Source organism: Euprymna scolopes, chromosome 37 (genome assembly GCF_053919585.1).
Source record: "Euprymna scolopes isolate OS-2025 chromosome 37, ASM5391958v1, whole genome shotgun sequence".
Taxonomy (NCBI): Eukaryota; Metazoa; Mollusca; class Cephalopoda; order Sepiida; family Sepiolidae; genus Euprymna; species Euprymna scolopes.
In genome coordinates, this window is record NC_136518.1 from 11,538,779 (window position 1) to 11,559,253 (window position 20,475).

The 20,475-nt window shown below is 33.6% G+C and overlaps 1 protein-coding gene across 2 annotated transcripts in view; it reads left to right on the forward strand.

Annotated features, from left to right (window-relative positions):
* LOC145261083 (rab GTPase-binding effector protein 1-like) overlaps positions 1–20,475 on the forward strand; it is a 297,945-nt gene that overhangs the window by 187,717 nt on the left and 89,753 nt on the right. For both annotated transcript variants that reach the window (XM_080119264.1, XM_080119263.1), the window contains 6 exons: positions 1,748–1,883; positions 5,945–6,103; positions 8,171–8,275; positions 8,997–9,037; positions 11,924–12,209; positions 15,839–15,963. In XM_080119264.1, the coding sequence (XP_079975390.1) occupies positions 1,748–1,883; positions 5,945–6,103; positions 8,171–8,275; positions 8,997–9,037; positions 11,924–12,209; positions 15,839–15,963 (852 nt within the window). The remainder of the gene's footprint in view (positions 1–1,747; positions 1,884–5,944; positions 6,104–8,170; positions 8,276–8,996; positions 9,038–11,923; positions 12,210–15,838; positions 15,964–20,475) is intronic.

Genomic DNA, 20,475 nt, shown 5'->3' on the forward strand with positions numbered 1-20,475 from the left:
AATCAGAATTTATCACTTTATCCAACACTTGTTGCACCGTGAAATTCCTTGGGCTCGCTCTTTTACCTGTCGAAGTGCTTGGTTCGTCACTAGCTCGCTTCATGGCTACTTTAGTCTACAAAACAACTCACAACTCCGGTAAAACAAATGAAAGCCATTTGCAGAACATTAGGCTTGCGTTAAATCGAGGCTAAGCAGCAACTGGGTAACTATTTTTAACTTCCTGACGACACGAAAACATGGTCGGAAAAATACCTGTTTAGCGGTAACTCGGTATATTAGTAATTCGGTCTGGTAGGGTTAAAGCAAGAAAAACACTCATTGTATGAGAAAAGTAATGTTCCTAGATAGGCTCCAGAATTAGAAGTAGATGGAGTATCTTTTGTTTTACAAAGGGGTTACCACATATCAAGGCCCAGAGGGCATTTGAGGATAAGGGTTAATGTGTATATTGTAGTCATTGGAACATTAGCATAGTAATCGTTTGGGATAGAAATTTGATATAATCAGATTACTTATGAGGACGGTTCAATTAACGTGAATATAACAATATTGTAATAAGCCGAAAAGCAGACCACGAGAACAGAGTTCCACAGACGGGCAGTTGTAGGAAAGAAGCTTTGTTGATGCAATCTGTTTAGGTTTAAGCACCAATATATAGTGGAGGAATTTATTGATAGTGATTTTAGTTAGATGAGTGTTTTTTGTGAAAGATTGGCGAGGGGCATAGATTGGAGCTCAGTCGAACACTTGCCATGAAAATAACGATAGAGCAGGGAATTTTTGCTATTACTAATTAGCAGAGCAATTCAACTGTCTACCAAGGCTAGAACCTATCAGGCATGTGTATGCAGTATGATGCATAGAAGTGAAACCTAGTTAGTTAGGGTTGAAGACATGCGTTGCATGGAGAGTAATGATATCAGAATGATACGATGGATGTGTAATCCGAGTCTTAAAGACCAGCTTAGATCTGATGACCTCAGAGGAAGATTAAATCTGAGCAGTATAAAGAAAGGTCTGCAGAAGAGTAGACTTTGATGGTATGGTCACATTGAAAGAATGGATGAAAGTTCTTGGGTTAGTAGATGTAGAACAGTTGAGGTAGCAGGTTCAGCCGGCAGGCAAAGGTCATGGAAGGAAGCGATAAGGATGAACTTGAGAAAAAGAGGGATAAATAAAGACCTGGTCAGAGATAAAAATAAGTTTGGAAGCTAATTTCTAAAAGCTGTCCAACACATGCCTGCATGTGAAACGAACCTTGACCCAAAAACTTATGCATTCATGACCTGACAATTTCATCTCTCTGTTGCAGATATTGACAGTGTGAGACTCTAAGAAAGCAACCTTTGTCATAAATGTGCATCAGAAACAGAGATGCATTATTGATTTGCTGGCAAAAGTGCATTGATAAACCTGGTGACTATGTAGAAAAATAAATTCTAGAGCTCAGAAGGTCACTCATTTTAATGGTATCATTACCGTCTTCATAGCTCTTCAACTTTTTGAGTTAAAAAAAAAAAAGGAGGCACTACTTTTAGAATGACCCTCGTATGACGAAATGTGCTGCAGATGCCAATGCACAGCCATCGTTCATCGCTGGGAAAAGTGCATTGAGAATAGTGGTGACTATGTAGAAAAATAAATTCTAGAGGAATAGTTGTTGTTCTTTAAACAACCAACAAAAGAAACTAATTTAAAGATTTGAATTTTATTTATTTATTTTTTTTTTTTTGTTGCTTTTCAGATCCAACAGTTGATGAAGTATTTAAAAGTTGAAAAATCTTCCCGCACCGACCTTGAGATGTTTGTGGCAGTCCTAAACACCCAGAAGTCAGTGCTGCAAACAGAAAATGAGACACTAAAATCAGAGTTACACGAAGGTAAGCCATTACAGCCTCGGATTTCCAGTTTCCAAATGCTAATGAAAAAAAAAAAAAAAGTAGCTTTCAATAGAAAATGATCTTCCAAAATCAGAAATATAAATGTTACAAACAAAATAATGCAATATCATGTATAGACAGGTTTGCGTACTAGTTGCCTTAATTTTTTTGTAAGATGGAAGGTTTATATTGCATGTCAATGTTCACTTTTACGGCACATCAGCCTTTTGAAGGGTTTATAAAAATGAAGCAGAACGTACCTTTTATATCTTCTTTCATACCTCTTGACCATGCCCTCGAGTAGTTTGTGCCTCAACATTCAGCACACTTGGAACAAAAGCTCTCTCATACATAGCAACAGACGTAAGTCTCACTTATCTGGACAATTGGATCTTTATTCAGTTTCCATGGTCGAAGTCGCATCCCTATTTCTCTGAGTCATCCGTAGGAGGATGGAAATTTTGCTATCAGTTGAGCTGCCATCCGCTCGCTTCTCTTGTCGTGCCCACAAGAATTTTCCATCTTCTCAGAAGTAGAATTTTCCTTATATATTGAGGTGTGGTGTGACCTGCCTCGTGACCTCTTGTCAATCCCTCGGAGCAGTGCATTTGCCGACCCAATTTAACAAGTTTGATATATGTCACTGGTAACTCTTTGACTTCTCTGCACTTAACTTGAACACAAGCAAATTGGTTCAAGCCAGCACTGCGTTAACCGTCACACTTTAAGACATTTTGTTTATTTGGTAGAAAATGATCTTCAAAAATCAAATGTGAATGTCAAAAATAAAAAAAATGTTTGATATCCTGAAAGGGTTAAGTGTTAGCCAACTTCATTTTTTTATTTTTCACACTTTAACAGTGATCACTGAGTTTTGGCAATGTATATAATCAGACATATATTTCGTTTTTAAAATAAAGCAGGCGAGGGTAGGGAATAATTTAAGTGGCCCAAATAAAAAATCTATAATGTATTTTTTGTTGATTTTTTTTTTTTTTTTTTTTTTTTTTTTTTTTTTTTTTTTTAAATATGGGTTGGATTTATTAATTAATACTGAAAATACAAAATATCATTATACACAGTATTAGTCTTTTCTCGACCCGTACACCTGTGGAATTCAATACCGCAGAGTTGCTTCCCAACTGACTATAGCATGGTAATTTTCAAGTTTAATGTAAACAAATTCTTGTCGGCCACCTGACACTCATTGACCCATATCCTAGAGTGACCTTTGGACTTTAATAAGTGGTGACCCCTTAATTAAAAAACAAAACCCTCAGCAAACTGGAGTAAACGACGTCATCACCAGGAACAAAACAAGGTGATAAGAAACCAAGGAAAAGTTGCTTCTCTCGGAATGACCAATGATGGTGAAGATTAGTATTGGGGTGGGGGTGGGGGGTCAGATCGGAGATGCTGTTACAAGGAACGATAATTGACAAGGATGGAGGGGGAGAAAGAAGAAAAAGGCGACGAATAGGAAAAGGGACAGTCTAAGCTGGGTGAAATTCATTTTTTGACCTACCATAGGGCTCAAATGTACTTTTATATCATTGTGTTAATGTATTGTTGAAAATGAACGTGTGAAAGTGATAAAAAGGTTGATTAGGTAATGGGTTGTCAGAAATGGGGAATAGGAGGATCTTTCTGCCTCTCTTCTTCCCCACGTCTCTCTCTCTCTCTCTCTCTCTCTCTCTCTCTATATATATATATATATATATATATATATATATATATATGTATATATATATATATATATATATATATATTATAAAACTCAAATCAGCTTGCTTAGGCGTTTAAATCGTCCATGTGGTTTGTGACTTCTGGTTTTTAAAAAAATTTGTCTGCTTACCTATTTCATGGCCGCCCTGTCTTAAGTTTGATATTAAAAGCCACTGCTGCTATTTCAAGCATACACAAGGTCAACAATATTTGTTTGTTTTAACATGTTTTTCTTAGAAATAAATGTAATTTAACCCCGTTCAGTTAAAAAAAAAAACTGATTTAAATATAAATATACAATATACATCTATAATCATATTTACTGCTTTTAGTAGTGCTCCTATAGATTCTGAGGATTTATATTTTTTCAGGCCATAAAAATATTTTCTCTTCAAGGAAGTGGGGTGGGGGGTGGGTAGAAGCTTGATTTTAATAGTGCTTTTAGTAGGGCCTCCTTAATTTTAATTAGTGCTTGCAGTAGTGCTCTGGAGGCTTCCTGAGTTTTATTTTTTCACTCATCACTTAAAAAAAACGTTTTCTCAAGACAATAAAAGACAATATCATCTCAAAATTACTTTTTATTTTGAACATTTTTGATCTTACCCTTCAAGGGCCAATGGGGTTGACTAGCATTGGCTAATCCCCTGTTTTTTTTTTTTTTGTTGACATTTTTTTTTCTATTAAACATATTCATTTGATTAAAAAACAAATTAATTTCACTTTTATTGTCCTAACAAAGAGGAAGGCCAAAAAAAAATGTATGAAAAAACTTTAAAGGCAACCTCGATAGGGTATTATGTAGCCATGTCTAGCTAGGAACAAAACAAGATGGTAGAAAACCAGTGAGAAGTTGCTCCTTTAGAAACGACCAAAAGCAATGATTACTATTATTATTATTACTAACTCACAAGGAGCTTTCCCACTGGTCATCAAAGATCTCTCCTTGAAAACAGCCTGTGGTGTTCCCTAGAAGCTGAGTAACAACAAATCTTCCCAGGTTTTCAGTACTCTCCACCTCTTTCGATAACATCTGCAAATAAATCAGCATTATCACAACAGCTGCTTGCCTTTGATTTCTCGTTGGTCGTGGCTATTGGTCTTTGCTGGAATTTGAGTGGCAATAAGCCTCCCCAAGGTCCCAGTTCTCTTCGCACTTATCTGGCGGAGATCTGGTCAGTTATTCGGTCTTTCCTTCCTCCTTGACTACTTGGTTATTTGGTCTCACTCATTACTATTATTATAATTACTATTATAACTATTATTATAATTATTATTATTATAATTACTATTATTATTATTATTATTATAACTATTATTATAATTATTATTATTATTATAATTATTATTATTATAATTATTATTATTATAATTATTATTATTATTATAATTATTATTATTATAATTATTATTATTATAATTATTATTATTATTATTATTATAATTATTATTATTATTATTATTATTATAATTATTATTATTATAATTATTATTATTATAATTATTATTTTTGAAATTTTTTTTAATATTAACTAATTTTTGATTTTTTTTTTTAATGAATTTTTTTTTTTTCCATCAAACATATTTATTTGATTAAAAAGCAAATTAATTTCACTTTCGTTGTCCATCCCTATTTTAAAACAAATATTCTCTTTCTTCTTTCATGAAAATAATTATCAGCTATAAATATTCTCTAAATAAATGAAACGAATGTCACTTTTTAAAAATTTATTCATTTAAAATCATAACAATTGTGTATTACGTTTCTGAAATTTTGAGATGAGGATTGGTTATTCGTATTAATTAGATTCTTCAGACTACTGTTCTCATCTTGAATGTCATTTGTAAAAGTGATATTGTCCTGAAGATTGAAGGTTCAATTCTCAGTGTGGGCGACCGAAAAATACAATTGTGAATTACTTACGACCTCTATCCAGTCAGGGCTGACGGAACGAGAGCATGCTACTCCTATGAAGTAAATAAAGGGTTCTGTTCTAGAATCCTGTCCAGATTTCTGAGTTTGACAAGATACACCCAAAGAAGGTCGGGGGTTACATCGACAGAAACGTTGTGTAAATGACACTCAAGATGATAACAGTAGTCCAAAGAATCCAAATGTGTATTAAAACTATATAAAAAATAATTCAAAATAAGATAATTTGATTTGGGAACAATTTATTATAAAATCAATAAAATTCAAATTTTTTATTTTGTATCTTAGTGACACCAGATAATTTTCAATTGCTTGCATATTTTATCTCTAATAATCTCATTTATTAAACTGTGTGAAAGGCGATAATGTACACCCATACATATTACTGTATGTATTTTGTTTATAGTTTGTCGAATGTTGGAAGATGAGAAGCGTGTCCACAACGACTTGAAACGTACCTGGCAAATGGCCAATGACCAATTCTTGGAGTCTCAACGCTTAATGATGATGGACATGCGACGAATGGAGAGCGTGTTGACCACCGAACAGCAAAGACAAATTGCAGGTAGGAAACTAGAGATTTATTTACTTTTTTTTCAACAGAAACAAAGTAAAAAAAATATATATATATTTATTGGTATTTGTTGCCAGTGCTGACAAACTAGCAATGCCAGGTGCCCCCTGCTAGTCTTCTATATATGATAAATATATAGAAGACTAGCAGGGGGCACCTGGCATTGCTAGTTTGTAAAAAAAAAAAAAAATTGTCATGGTGTTGGGGGGGGGGGATTAAAAAAATGGGACTCTGATGTCATCAGCCAGAATCGAAAACAAAAGCAAAAATTTTGTAAGAAAAAAAAAAAAAAAAAAAAAAGATGCGTGTCGGGTGTGAACCTGCATAACTAAAGTTAGTAAGCAAATGCTCTTATCAATGTGTGCCCACAGTTACGCAGATGTTATGACATGGCAAATTTAGCTAGTTAAAATGATAGTACGGTTTGCAAATCGTGTTGAAAGCCAGGTTTTTATCTGATCTTCCTTCTTCTTCAAAGAAAACTATTTTTACACAAGGTAATTGACAATTTTTTTTTGTACGAGAGATTGGTCTTTCTAATGATGCCACGTTCCTGCATGTATGATGCCGAGAAAAGTTTTTAGTGGAGAATCACACACACAAACATACTGACATTTGCCCTTTATCTATAATATAAATCTCACCTGTCTGTTTAAATGTATGTATGAATGAATGTATGTTTGTACTTCTGTCTAAAACTTTCGACAGAGGTGATGGATTTTCACAAGATTTGTATCCTTTTGAAGCTTGACCCTTCGGACGACAAATATAAAAAGATTGGCCAAAAACATTAATTACCTTACCCTCAACTGAGGACTTTTCTACAGGGAGGGTCGTTTTTTTTGCTGACATTTTTTTCAAGTAATTCAAAACTCGCATAAACGACGTATAAAAGGCATTATTTCGACCGCATGTTGATTCACAATTGTGGTAGGCTCATTGATAAGAGTGTATTTTTCTTGTAACGTGCCAAAGGAAAAGAGGCTTTTTCCTCTGGCATGTTACACATATGAGCTTGCTTACTACTCCTTTTTTTTTGCGCTTGCAATTTTCCTTTTTGTTTTTTGTTTTTTTGCTCAACCAACATCCTTACACACACCTCCACTTTCTTTTCCGCCTTCGCGTCACGGGTTTGAGCCTGCCTACTACAACTTTTTTTTTTTTTTGCTCAACACACACCTCTAATATCGAAAAAATTGGCTAAAAACATTCGCTCCTTCACCCTCAACTGGACACTTTTCTACAGGAGCAGTTGCTTTTTTCACCAATATTTTCGAAAGTCATCCCTTTTTTTTTATTGTCTAGCCTTAATTTAAACATACGTAACTTCCGGTTTGGCAATGGGCACAACAGCAAATACGTCACTTTTTTACACATCCTTTTCCTTCTTCGCGGTATGGGTTCGAGCCTGCCTACCTACTACCACTTTTTTTTTTTTGCTCAACACAGACACCCAGGCAAGGTTGGGCACCCAGGTTAGTTTAATATGTGCGTTAGTGTTCAGATGATTAATCGGAATCTGGAATTAAAAAAGTTGGAACTTTTGGGGTTATCAGAATCAGAAAAATTTGTGCTTATTTTCCAATTCTAAAAACAATTCTTTTAATTATCTTTTTTTTAATTTAATTTTGTTTAAAACAAAATTTTCCACTGTGGGTAGTGATAATAAAATATTTATTGATTTTAAACTACCAGTAAAACTAAAATCTACCCTTCCACAAGTGTGTTTTTTTACATTTCAGAAAATATATGCACTTTTAATGTGTTTTTACAGTAATCAGAGGAAAACAATAACAACTTCATGGTCATGGTTAGATTTTATAAAGAATCGGAATCTGTAATTTAGTACGGAATCGGGGGGAAAAATATTGAAATCGTCCCATCACTAATTTAGACAGTGACAAGATAATGCCATCATCCGAATTTTAGCTGCATATATATTTTTGTTTTCTTCAAATTGCGGAACGTTTTTTTGTTTTTGTTTTGCTTTTAAATGAAACTGTAATATAATTTTGAAACTCTTTAAAACATTTAAAACAAAATCGATGTGTTTTTCAGAACTGCAACAAAAAGATCTTGAACGTGACGCCCAGGAACGGAGGGTGAAGGAATTAGAGGAGATGAGAGAGAAACAACAAAGGGAACAAGAAAAGCGAAGGAAAGGTGCGTAGCTTAAATGCTTAACGGCAGATAATGTATCATTAGCCATGGTTATTAGTGGTTGAGAAGATACACCTGACGAAGGTCGGAGGATACATCGGCCGAAACGTTGTGTGAATAACCCTCAAGATGAGAACAGTTTAAATGAAAAAAAAAATTTGACGCTAAATGATTGAAGGGTTTTTTTTCCTTTTGTTCAAGGATGATAATTATAACTATAGTAACAACTTCAAGTGTTTGTCCGTTAAATAGAAAAAGTCTACTTGCTGTGTGCTTTGTCTTTTTCTCACGTCAGCGTAAATTTTACATATCGATATTATTTTATTTTTATTATGAACTAGCAGGGCTACCCGATGTTGCCCCGGGCAAAAGCATAATATATTTCTATTAAAATTTCTATCACATTTTCTTTCCCCTCCCTCTCGCTACCAAACTCCTCCGCCAATTTTGGATTTAAACACTTGAAATTTTAGATATAGGTCCCTTGGATATGGATTTAACTTAATGACTTGATTTGAGCCCAAAACAATAAATGTTAAGGGGTCATAATAGGGGTGAAAGTTTTAAAAAAATTGATCTTTTTTTTTTTTTTTTTTTTTTTTTTTTTTTGCTCAACATACACCTCCAAACACCCGGGCAACGCCGGGCACCCATGCTAGTAATATAATAGTATAAATGTTAGTTTTTCTGCTTTATGACTAAATTCTTTCCATTGTTATTGCAGAGATATTAGAAAGACAACACCAACAAGGCAGCCCTGTCAATGTAAGTTTTTCTTTTTCGTCCATTTCCCATTTTTAAGTTTTCATTCATGTTAAAAAAAAACTTCTGTTTTGTTTTTGTATGTTTAAGATTACATAGCGTTTCAGTCGACTCCAGCAGAATATCTAGAACAATGCGTGTTTAACAAAAAGTGCTTAAAAATGGAATTTTTCACATGAGGTTAGATAAAGTAGAAAAGTAGAAAATTCCATTAAGAGTTAAAAATTAAAATTAGGGCAACATGTTCAGGATGTTGCACCAGAGGCAAGAAGTTTCCAGTGACATGTAGTGGATAAGTTGACAAAATTTGTGCTTTGCTTCTGAGCTGTGAAGGAGAGCAGATATGTTTGAAACGATTGTTCCATCGACCTATGAGGGGGTGGATTTGGGGGTGGGCATCTATGTGGTCAAGATCAAATTATTATTGATTTATGTGAGAGGTTGAGTTAAATGCTAAGCCGGCATATGCAGGAAGTCTCCAGTGACATGTACATAAGCTTATAAAATCTTTCTCTTGTTTCTGAACTTCAAAAAAGTGTAGATGATTTTTGCGACAACTTCTCCCTGTGAAGAATGGTTTGAGAGAAGACCTACAGAGTATTATGTATAATGTACAGAAATAAACCCAAATGAATTGATGGTATTTTTGCATTTTATGGACCATACTAGTTTTTCTTTTTTTAGTCTTTCAAGTTAAATTAAATTTCTATGATATCGTTTGCTTATTGAATTGTTAGGTGAAAATACGGAATGGTCAACAAAGCTCCCACCTCTTCCTCAAAATAAAAATGGGTTTCGAAATAATAATCATTATTTCAACATAGTCCGTAAGCTTCAGAAGTACCAAGCCGTTAAACCCTAAATAATTGTGGCTGATATTCTTAATAACTGTTACAGGAAAATAGATGATAGCTGCAAGACCAGGATCAACACGCAGAAGGTTACGATAAATTTCTACAACTGTTACGTTACATGGCACAGGTCATAATCGTCCACTCATCGTCACATGAATTCAGTGTCCATCATGTTGTCATAGATCCTATTTGTTAATATTTTTATTTGATAATTGTTAAACCATAAATCACTTTTGACACTGCTGTTCCTATTTGTTTGCCTCCGAACAAGGGTGGTCTTGGATATGACCTTAAACTATATCTGATGATGAGGCCCCAGTTTGCGGGCTTTGGGGAGTGTGGAGCCACCCTTTAATTGCCATTACTCCCAGGTCCACTCTGACCCAGAGTGGTAGTACCTGTTATGGGTTAAATAGAAACTGACTTGAAAAAAACAAATATATTCTATTAAAAAATTATTCTTCAAAATCACTGGATTTAGCATTAAATAACTTGAAAAGGGTTGATATGCCGTAAAGCAAAAACAACTAACCCAACAAGGGTAGACACAAGGTCAGTTTTTTAATGTGAGAAAAGTCCAGCTCCCCCCCCCCCCCCCCCCAAAAAAAAAGGGGGCACTCTGGACAGGAACAAAAATTAAAATTTTCTCAGTTATGAAATATTTCCCCTCCACTGACCAAGGACAGTAAACGTGAAGTATAGTATCAGAACAGATACTACACTTTGTTTCTAGCCAAAATGGTCAAGTAATGAAGGAAGAAAACAAAAACGATTACAACAATAGTGCTTATTCAGATTGACACTTAGAGCAATAAACAAAAATGAAGAAAAAATTTTATAGTGTACCTACTTGTTATGGAATGAAGCTTATATACTCCAAAAATCACAAGAATTGAACAAGTAGTTTTTTTTTTATTTACGTAAAAAAAAAAAAAAACTTGCTGTTTTTACCAATAAGTGACAAAGTCATAATTTTTTTTTTTTACATAAAAAAAAACTTGCTGTTTTTTACCAATAAGTGACAGTCATGATTTTTTTTTTTTTTTACATAAAAAAAAAAACTTGCATTTTTTTACCAATAAGTGACAGACAAAGTCATGATTTTTTTTTTTTTTTAAGAATATATCTGGTTGACAAAAAAGTTCTTGCAGTTTTTACCTTTTAAATTCAAATGAATATATCTCTGCTCAAACAAAAATTTATTGATCGAAATAAGCACCATCAGAATCAACACACTTTTGCCAACGCGAAACAAGTGTATTCATGCCAGTAACGTAAAAATCTTGCGTTCTGGTGGCGATGGAATCGCTGAAGGTATTTTTGATATCACTTTTGGTTTTTGAAGCATTTCTCACACAGAAAGTTGTTGAGATGCTTGAAAAAGTGGTAGTCAGTAGGTGAAAGGTCTGGAGAGTATGACGGATGAGGCAGAGTTTCATAACCTAATTCGTTTAACTTCCGCAGGGTCAGTTTTGTAGCATGCAATCGGGCATAGTTGTGGAGGACAATTGGGCTTTTTCTGTTGACTAATGCTGATGCATTTCATCCATTTGTTGATAGTACTTCACCGCTGTAATGGTTTTGTCTGCATTCAAAAAACTAATGGATGAAACCAGTTGCAGACCACCAAAAGGACAGCATGATTTTCTTATGGTGCAACTCTAGTTCCAGGAAGTGTTGTGGAGCTTCGTCAGCATCTAAATCTAAGCTAAGTGTCGTCAGTTGTTGTAAAAAACCCATTTTTCATCAAAAGTCACCACCTGATCGAGAAATGGGTCATTCTTGTTGTGTAAAAGAAAGGAAGATGGTACTTCATAACAGCGTTTCTTATGGTTGTCGTTCAATTCATGAGGCACCCATTTATAAAGTTTTTTCTGTCTTTCCAATCTCTCTCACATGGTTAGAAATCATTGTATATGTTACGTCTAATTCAGAAGTATGTTCTGTAACCAGTATCATTCTTACATTTACTAATTCTCTCCATTACAAAACCCTGTTTTTTTTTGTTTTTTTTTTTGTTGTTTTTCTTTTCTAGAGTCCCCTGATGAAAGTTTCCAGTTGTGACCAGGCACAGCTGGACCGCACAAGTCCCTCGGCCTCAAGCAGCCTAATCGATCTGACTGTCGAGGACAACCTCAATGCCAGTGTGAAAAAGTCTTTCTCCAGCTCAGATGTTTCCGATGTGCACGGCCAAGAGTTCCTCGATACCAACCTGTTAGGAACACCATCAAACGACTCTGTGTCAAATACGATCCGTATCAGCCCAGAAAAAACGATTACGCTACCATCTCTCACTGAGGCTCAGTTGCGTTCTATCACTGGTATGTCGACGAGTTCATCTTTTATATTTCTTTTTTTTTTTTTTTTTATTTAAGTCGAAGTTCTCCGAAATCAAGGGACCCCCTTCCTGAATCTAACACTTGATTTTTATTAAAGATACATAGATATTCAAATATTCCAAACTATAATTATAATCCCTAATTGTGCATCGAACAGATACCATAATACTTAGTTCGCTGCACCCCCATCATAATAAAGATCCATACAAAATTTTATCCTGATCGGCTCAGTAGTTTACGAGAAAACGAACAAACAGACAAACTTAAAGAAATATAATATATAGATTGCAATGAAATAGACACAAATATCATTGATGACCTTCTTTATCTAAATGAATACAATTTTGGTTTTAATAAACGCTTTTAGTTGAGCTCGGAACTGTCGATGAATTGAAATTATGTAGTTCCTATTCCTTTCAGACACTAGCTTGATGATAATAATAATAATAGCGACCTTTATCTAAGCTATCGTAATATGAAGATTTAAATTGTGCGTTCAAGTGTCTACTTGTGGTTAAGTATTAAATACTCTGAACCCTGTGTATTTTGGATCGTTCCGACTACTGTTCATTTCGAGCAAAATTGAGTGAAAAGCTAAAAATTCTTTGAAAAGGTCAATTTGTTGTGTTTTCGTATTTTTTTTTTTACTTTTCTCGGAGGAAATGAAGGGGCATCACTTCCTAAGGTTAACACTTGATCTCTATACAACATCCATAGATATTCGAATATTTCATTAAAGTTTTCATTTACATCTCAAACACTGAGTTAGTTTTTTTTACATGGTAGTCACCACTTATCAAGGCCCAGAAGCCACTCAGGGATAAGAGTTATTGCGTGTACAGTAATCAATGGGATAATATCGCGTTAATCGTTAGTAATGGAGATTTGATAAAGTGTCTTACTTAAGGGGGCGGTTTATCAGGAATTTGTTTATGTTGGACTTGAAGACATCCAAGTTGTACTCAGGTGGGATACAGGCAAACGGAAGAGAGTTCCACAGGCGTGCACTTCTAAGAAAGAAGCTTTGTTCATGGAATCTACGTTTTGATTTAGGCACAGGTAAAGTAGTAGAGAACATTATTTCTCCCCAATTGACCATTTTTAGTGGTCTATTCGTCTTACTGGATTCCAGGACAAGAATTCATCTAGTCTGATGGAGTACCCAGCTTGGTGCTATTACTTGAGGTAACATCATTGAAACATTGAATCTTTGATTTTTTTTTAGCATGCCATGGGGAGATAACTCAGTTTAAAGCACCGACACTCCCTCCTCATCTTTAATATTAGCTTTTTTCCTAAAAATTGAACCTTTTGCTCAATATCATAACAAATTTTATTTTTGCTGTATAAAAATAACAAACAAAAAAAACTACCTGATGAAATTAAGTGAAATTTTTTTTTTTTTTTTTCCGGAGAACTTCATTCCGTAATAGATATGTACAATATAAACTTTTTTCAATATTTTCATTTTTTAATGTCTTGATTAAACTGTACAAGTACCAAAAATACTGTAAATTTCATTCCGTCACAAGGAACCAAATTAGTGCATTCTCATTAGTAGTTGTTTTAAAAATAACATTGAAATTAGATCAAGCAGTCAATCAGCGTATTTTTTTCTTTCTTATTGTGACATGAAGCATAAAAACTGTTTCCAAAATAAATGGGTTCGGCATTAAACCCAAAAAGAGTTGATATACTGTAAAACAAAACAACCAAACCTTCTCAACAGGACCATACTGCAGTGGGACGGTATAACGTTGACTGGAACGTCACAAGAGCCTGTTAAAAATGGACTAATGTTACAACGCATTCACTTAGAACAAGTCTTTGATACCCAACTTTTATAATAAATGTGGTATTATGGTGACTAATCCTATTAATCACTAACTGGGTATTGAACAGATACCATAATACTTTGTTCCTTGCTCCTTATGACAAAGGTCCATACAAAATTTCAAACAAATCAGCCCAGTAGTTACTGAAATATAAATATTAGTTTTAAGTTAATTAAAGAAAATTAAGGTAAACACGCTTGGGTGGGGGTTGATAAGTACCATTAAATCTTATCTTTGCTTGAAAAGATTTAGAAGTTCATATTCTAATCATAATTTTGAGAGGTTATATATCTCGTGTTTTGATGACAGCTGAAGAGAAAACACACAAAGTGGATGTTTTCAAATTTTAAATCATAATTAAAAAGATTATATTTTTTTGTGTTAAGAATAATGGTTAGAAAAAAGGTTTTTTTATTTATTCAAGTTACTCAAAGTATTTTCAGGTGAGAGAAAAAATTTATTTAATTTGTTATTTATTAATTAAATTATAAATTTAATTTATTATTTATTAATTAAATTATAAATTTAATTTATTATTTATTAATTAAATTATAAATCTAATTTATTATTTATTAATTAAATTATAAATTTAATTTGTTATTTATTAATTAAATTATAAATTTGTTATTTATTAATTAAATTATAAGTTGAATATATTATTTATTAATTAAATTATAAATTTAATTTGTTATTTATTAATCAAATTATAAATTTAATTTATTATTTATTAATTAAATTATAAGTTGAATTTATTATTGGTCCCCTGAAAAAGAAGGGATTGAATCTAGTAATTCACTCTTGTTCATTTGTTCGCACTTTTCTAAAAAATTAGGCCTTGAATTTTTTTTTTTTTTTTTTTTTTTTTTTTTTTTTAAATTTTGCACAAACATTAGTCATGGTGAAAGTAAATTTTGCCAAAAATGATTTTCCAGGATCACTCTGGTTGCCTCCCAGGGGAACATTTTAGGGGTAAAATTGCTCCAAAATCATTTATCTTTTTGTTTGCACTTTTCTCAATAACCACGCTTTGAATTTATTTTGAAATTTTTGCACAAAGATTAGTCATGGTGAAGGTAAATTTTTCAATTGTTTATTAATTAAATTATAAACTTAATTTATTATTTACTAGCAGGGAGGGTGGGTTGCCTGGTTGTAAAAATAAAATTGTGACAATGGAGGCGAGGACTTAGTTTAGTCGAAAAAAAATTTGGACTGGGGGAGATAGATTGTGACCATGGGGGAAGAGGGTGGTTGATGTTGCCCGGTTGTGAAAAAAAAATGGACTTGGGTGGCATCAGCCAAAAGCAAAATTGAAATCAAAAACTCGTACCAGACACAAACACATAACTTGAGTAAGCAAACGTCTTATTGATGGGCCTGCGAGATGCAACGTTAGCTACTTAAAACGAAAGAACCTAATGAAATTCAAGCATGCACAGTTTACAAATCGCATCAAAAGACAGGTTTTTATTTGACCCCCCCCCTCTTTTCAAAGAGAATGATATTTCTACACAAAATAATTGACCATTTTTAACAGATTTTTTGATATTATTTGTCCAAGAGATTGCACTTTCTAATGATGCTGAGTTGGTGCGTGTACGATGCGTATGAGAAAAGTTTTTAGTGAACATACAAACACACAGACAGTTCCCCTTTATATAATAGATCAATTAAATTATTAATTTATTATTGAGTAAATAATTTAAAAACAATTTGTGTACAACTAAAATTTATGTGGACAAATGAAATCCAATTATTGAATGAATCATTTTTCAGATCCAACTCCTGAGGCTGAAGCTCACAATTCCTTGCTGGCCAGTGTGAAAGCCAAACCAGATACGATTTCTTTGGAAGGACGCAGGGTCGTCAGTGAAAAGGAATGGGAACTTTTGCAGCAAGAGGTACGCTTATTTATTTATGCCATTCCCCTTTTTAACTATTTTCCCAGACATACTAAAGAATAAATAACAAAAAATGGTATTTTATTTATTTTATTCTACTTTTTGTATTTGAAATATCATTATTGATACTATAAACAGAATGATATAAAATTATAAAAGGAGTTTTTATGTTTTTTACATAGAAGTCATCTCTTATCAAGGCGTGGAGGTCACTCGAGGATAAGGGTTAATGATTGTGGTAGTCATTGAGACAGTAGCATAGTAGTTGTTAGTAGTGGAAATTTGGTAAATTGGATTAATTAAGGGGACAGTTCATCAAGAATTTGTTTACATTGGACTTTAAGACAACCATATTGTAGTCAACTGGAAAGTAGACAATGCATTATGGATACGTTATCGGTAACACTTGCTTCTCCTAATTTGTCCATCAGTCCTCGTTTTTAATGAGTGATTTTTCTAACAAAGGGAGAAGAAAAAGCTGTATTCTAAGTTGGCAGCATTTTGTGTGAACAGTCGCCAAAAATGTCAGAAATTTTCTGTTTCTATGTCTATCCTTGTAGCCATGTCACTAATAAGGGTGTTGGAGGTAAACGTTTTAACTATGCTGATGTTATCTGCCTGATAGTCAGGGACCCGAACCTTGAATTAACCACTAAGGAAGCCGTTCCATCAGCAGGTGCAAAGTATTAGGGCTGCTGTATTACCATTTGGTGAATGGATTCTGGACCATACAGTAGCTTCTGATGGGGCTTCGAGATGCCATATGAGTGGGTAATTATTACGGCTTTACCTTATCATGGGCTACAAAAAAATATTTCCTCATTTCTTTTTCTCCCATTACTTTCCTTCTCTACCCTGTTCTAACCAAGTTTGTCGACCTATTCCACAAATCCCAAAACTCCATCATGAAAAGTCTCCAGAAAAAATACACAATTAAACCAAGAACTCCAACTTCCAATGTAGACCTCACCCCCTATGTCTCCTCCTCTAACATCAAGGGTCCACGTTCCAACTTTCCAGAGGTTGAAACTCAAGGAGACCAAACCAGACCTATTCGTAAGCAAAACTGACATTGGACCGACTATTTCCCTATATGAGTTTGTAATTAAAGGATACTCTTAACTTAACATCAAAATCTAACCCCAAAGATCACTATGGGCATGGAATATGTACTTACATTAAAGATGGCTTTCTATGTAATAGGGACATCTCCAGAGAAGACCCTAAATTATCCTACATGTGCTCCCTTATCAGGAGTAGTTGTGATCCTGTATGGATTTCACACTCATTGGATCAAAGCCCCCAGACTTTTATGTGAAGAGTTATCTCAAAAATAAGTTTATCAAAACAGTACAAGAATATTCCTGAATTGAAGAAAACCATCACAGACAAAATCAGAACAGTAACAAGAAAGGAGTGCGTCCGAGCTGTTGACAATTTTGCATGCTATAATATCCATGTGGGTTTACCATTATCTATATATCTATAAAAGTTAAAGTGTCTGTCTGTCTACATTTCCCTACGCAATAACTCTGTCAATTTTCAGTCTACAGACTCAAAATTTGATATACAGGGTACTGAGATTTGGAAAAATCTATGCGATCGGGTTTCGGCCAGAAATTTGGTTGTTAAGGGGTCAAAGTTCAACGATTTGACCTATGAGAACTCTACCAAACTCCTCAGCCAATTTTGGGTCTAAACACTTGAAATTTTAGATATGGGTTCCTTGGACATGGATCTAACTTAATAACTTTATTTGAGCCCAAAACAACAAATGTTAAGGAGTCATAATAGGGGTCAAAGTTTAAAAAAATTGACCGTTTTTTGTAGTTGTTTTTTTTTTTTTTTTTTTTTTTGCTCAGCATACACCTCCAAACACCCGGGCAACGCCGGGCACCCATGCTAGTACAGTGATAAAAGAAAGACTGTTGGACACTTTTGACTGAACCTTAGTGGATAAGCCAGGCATAGACGTTTATTTGTATTAAATATGGTTGGATTGGAGAAAAGATTTTGAATTTCATTAATGGCTAGCAAACCGCCTGACATTGCCTGATCTCACATTGTTTTTTTTTTTTGTTTTTGTTTTGTTTTTTTTAGATTATTTTCAAAATGGCGGACAATGCAGTTGCTCTTCTGTTATTCATAAAATTTACTTTTCTTATTTAAAAAAAAACAAACTATTTTATCAAATACACTTAAATATATTTTAATTTATGCAGATATTGTATATATTATTATAGAAACAATTCTATATTGATTATTATATTGTACCAATTATGTAGTAGTGGTTACCCACTGTGGCCCAATTACAAACATGCTTGAATATAATATTTGTGCAGATTTCGTATTTATTACTAGCAGGCCGTCTGATGTTGCCCAGTCATCAAATTCACTTAAATATGATATTTTAATTCATGCAGATTTCATATTTATCATTATAGGGCAAATTCTCTATTGATTATTATATTGTACCCAATATGTATAGTAATGAGCTCAAAAGAAAAAAAAATGCGTCTGATGCCATCAGCTGGAATTGAAACCAAAGCAATCGGCGCTCGAACTTTAGTCATTATTTAATGCTTCAGCATTTGTAATTACCGTCTAAGGTATCACCAGATGGATAAAAGAAAAGCTAAAAATGTATGCATGCTTAGGAATTAGTTGATTTACTCCTGTCAAGGTCAACTGTTCTTTTTTTTTTTTTTCTTTTTTTTGACTGGCTATAAAACAAAAACTGTTGGACATTGATGTAGGAAGCTTGGTGAACAAGTCTGGCACAAAATGGTGTTTATTTATATGAAATATGGTTGGATTGTAGAAATAATTATAGATTTTAACAAGTGAACAGGTGTCAGTTTTTTTGGTATTTTTTTTAAGGAGAACATGTCATAGGTTTTGTGTAAATCCTACCAGTAATTTTTTTGTGTAATATTTTTAAACAACTTTGTCCATGAATCAAAATCAGTAAAAAATCATCTTATTTCTAACAAATTCTGATTCTAAATAATTATATTAATATTTCTTAATCTGGAAAGTTATTGTCAAAGGAGATTTCAAAAACTTGATCTAATAATCAAGTGGTTTTATTTTGTTTTATAATCATTGATTAATTTATTTTATATTATAATCATCGATTGATTGAGATTGTCGGACTGACTTCCTCATCTTGGTTGTTATCGTCACAACGTTTCGGCCGTTTTGCCCTCCCGCCTTCATCAGGTGTTCTGTATCGAATTGGGGAACCGTTTGTTAGGAGTCTCGAACCCAACCCTTTATTATTATTACAGGGGTACCGTGTTCGGACTCCAGCTAGGCTCTGGGACATAGTTGCTGATTCTCTAGTCCTAGTGACATATGGCCGAGTGGTCCTAGATGTTGTATCAAAGTTTACAGTTACCCAAAGATGCTGAGTTCAATCCTGAACGAAGGCAGTAAAAAGTAACTATGTCCCAGAGCCTAGCTGGAGTTCGAACATGGTACCCCCATAATAATAATAAAGGGTTGGGTTCAAGACTCTTAACAAACGGTTCCCCAGTTCGATACAAAACACCTGATGAAGGCCGGAGGGCAAAACGGCCGAAACATTGTGACGATAACAACCAAGATGAGGAAGTCGGTCCGACAATCTCAATGAATGAAAAACACCTCATCTCAAAAATACAGACAATTACTTTGCTGTTTTACTACATTGTTGTTTTTATTTTATCTTTTTACTGAAAAAATGTTTCAGTAAAAAAAAATTGTTTGGGAATAATGTCAAAACCTATTTTACTCAAAATAATTTTGTCAATTACATTAAGATTCTTGTTTGAGAAAGTATTTTGGTATCCGTTCAATTGTAAGAAAGGAGTTGAGAGTGCATATTTGTCCTACAATCATTTTGAACAGTGATAAAATAAAGACTGTTGGATATTTATGGCTGAAATTTAGGGAACAAGTCAGACATAAACTGAAGTTTATTAGACTAATTTATAAAATTCATTATGTTTGTCTCCATATTTTCAAACTCTATCTCTTCTGAAACTAAAAGTTGCAGAGCGGTGCTAGGGGCCTCAAATGATTGGATTTTTTATGAACCGTTCTTTTATGGGTCTTTAGCCAGTTAAAATAGTTTTTAAGGGGTCAAAAAAAGGGTCAAAATTGAAAAAAAAATCATCATACATTTTGCACGTGCATCTTAGTTTTTTTTAATCAGTTCATATGTGTGTCACGTTGGTCCAAACATCATCTGCCTTGAATGCTACAGTTTTGCTTTCGATTTTGATTCTAGCTGATGGCACCCAAATATATTTTTTTTTTTACTTTTGAAATCACAACTCTATAATAATATATACGAAATCTGAACAAATTAAAATATCATATTAAACGTATTTTATGATCGGGCAAAGCTCCCTTCTCTCACCCTCCCTCCCTCTCTCTTCTTCCTCAAATGCACCAAACATTTATGTTATTTTTTGTTCTTTTCCCTTTGCAATGTTATTTAAAGGCAAAAACAATTGTTTATAGTCA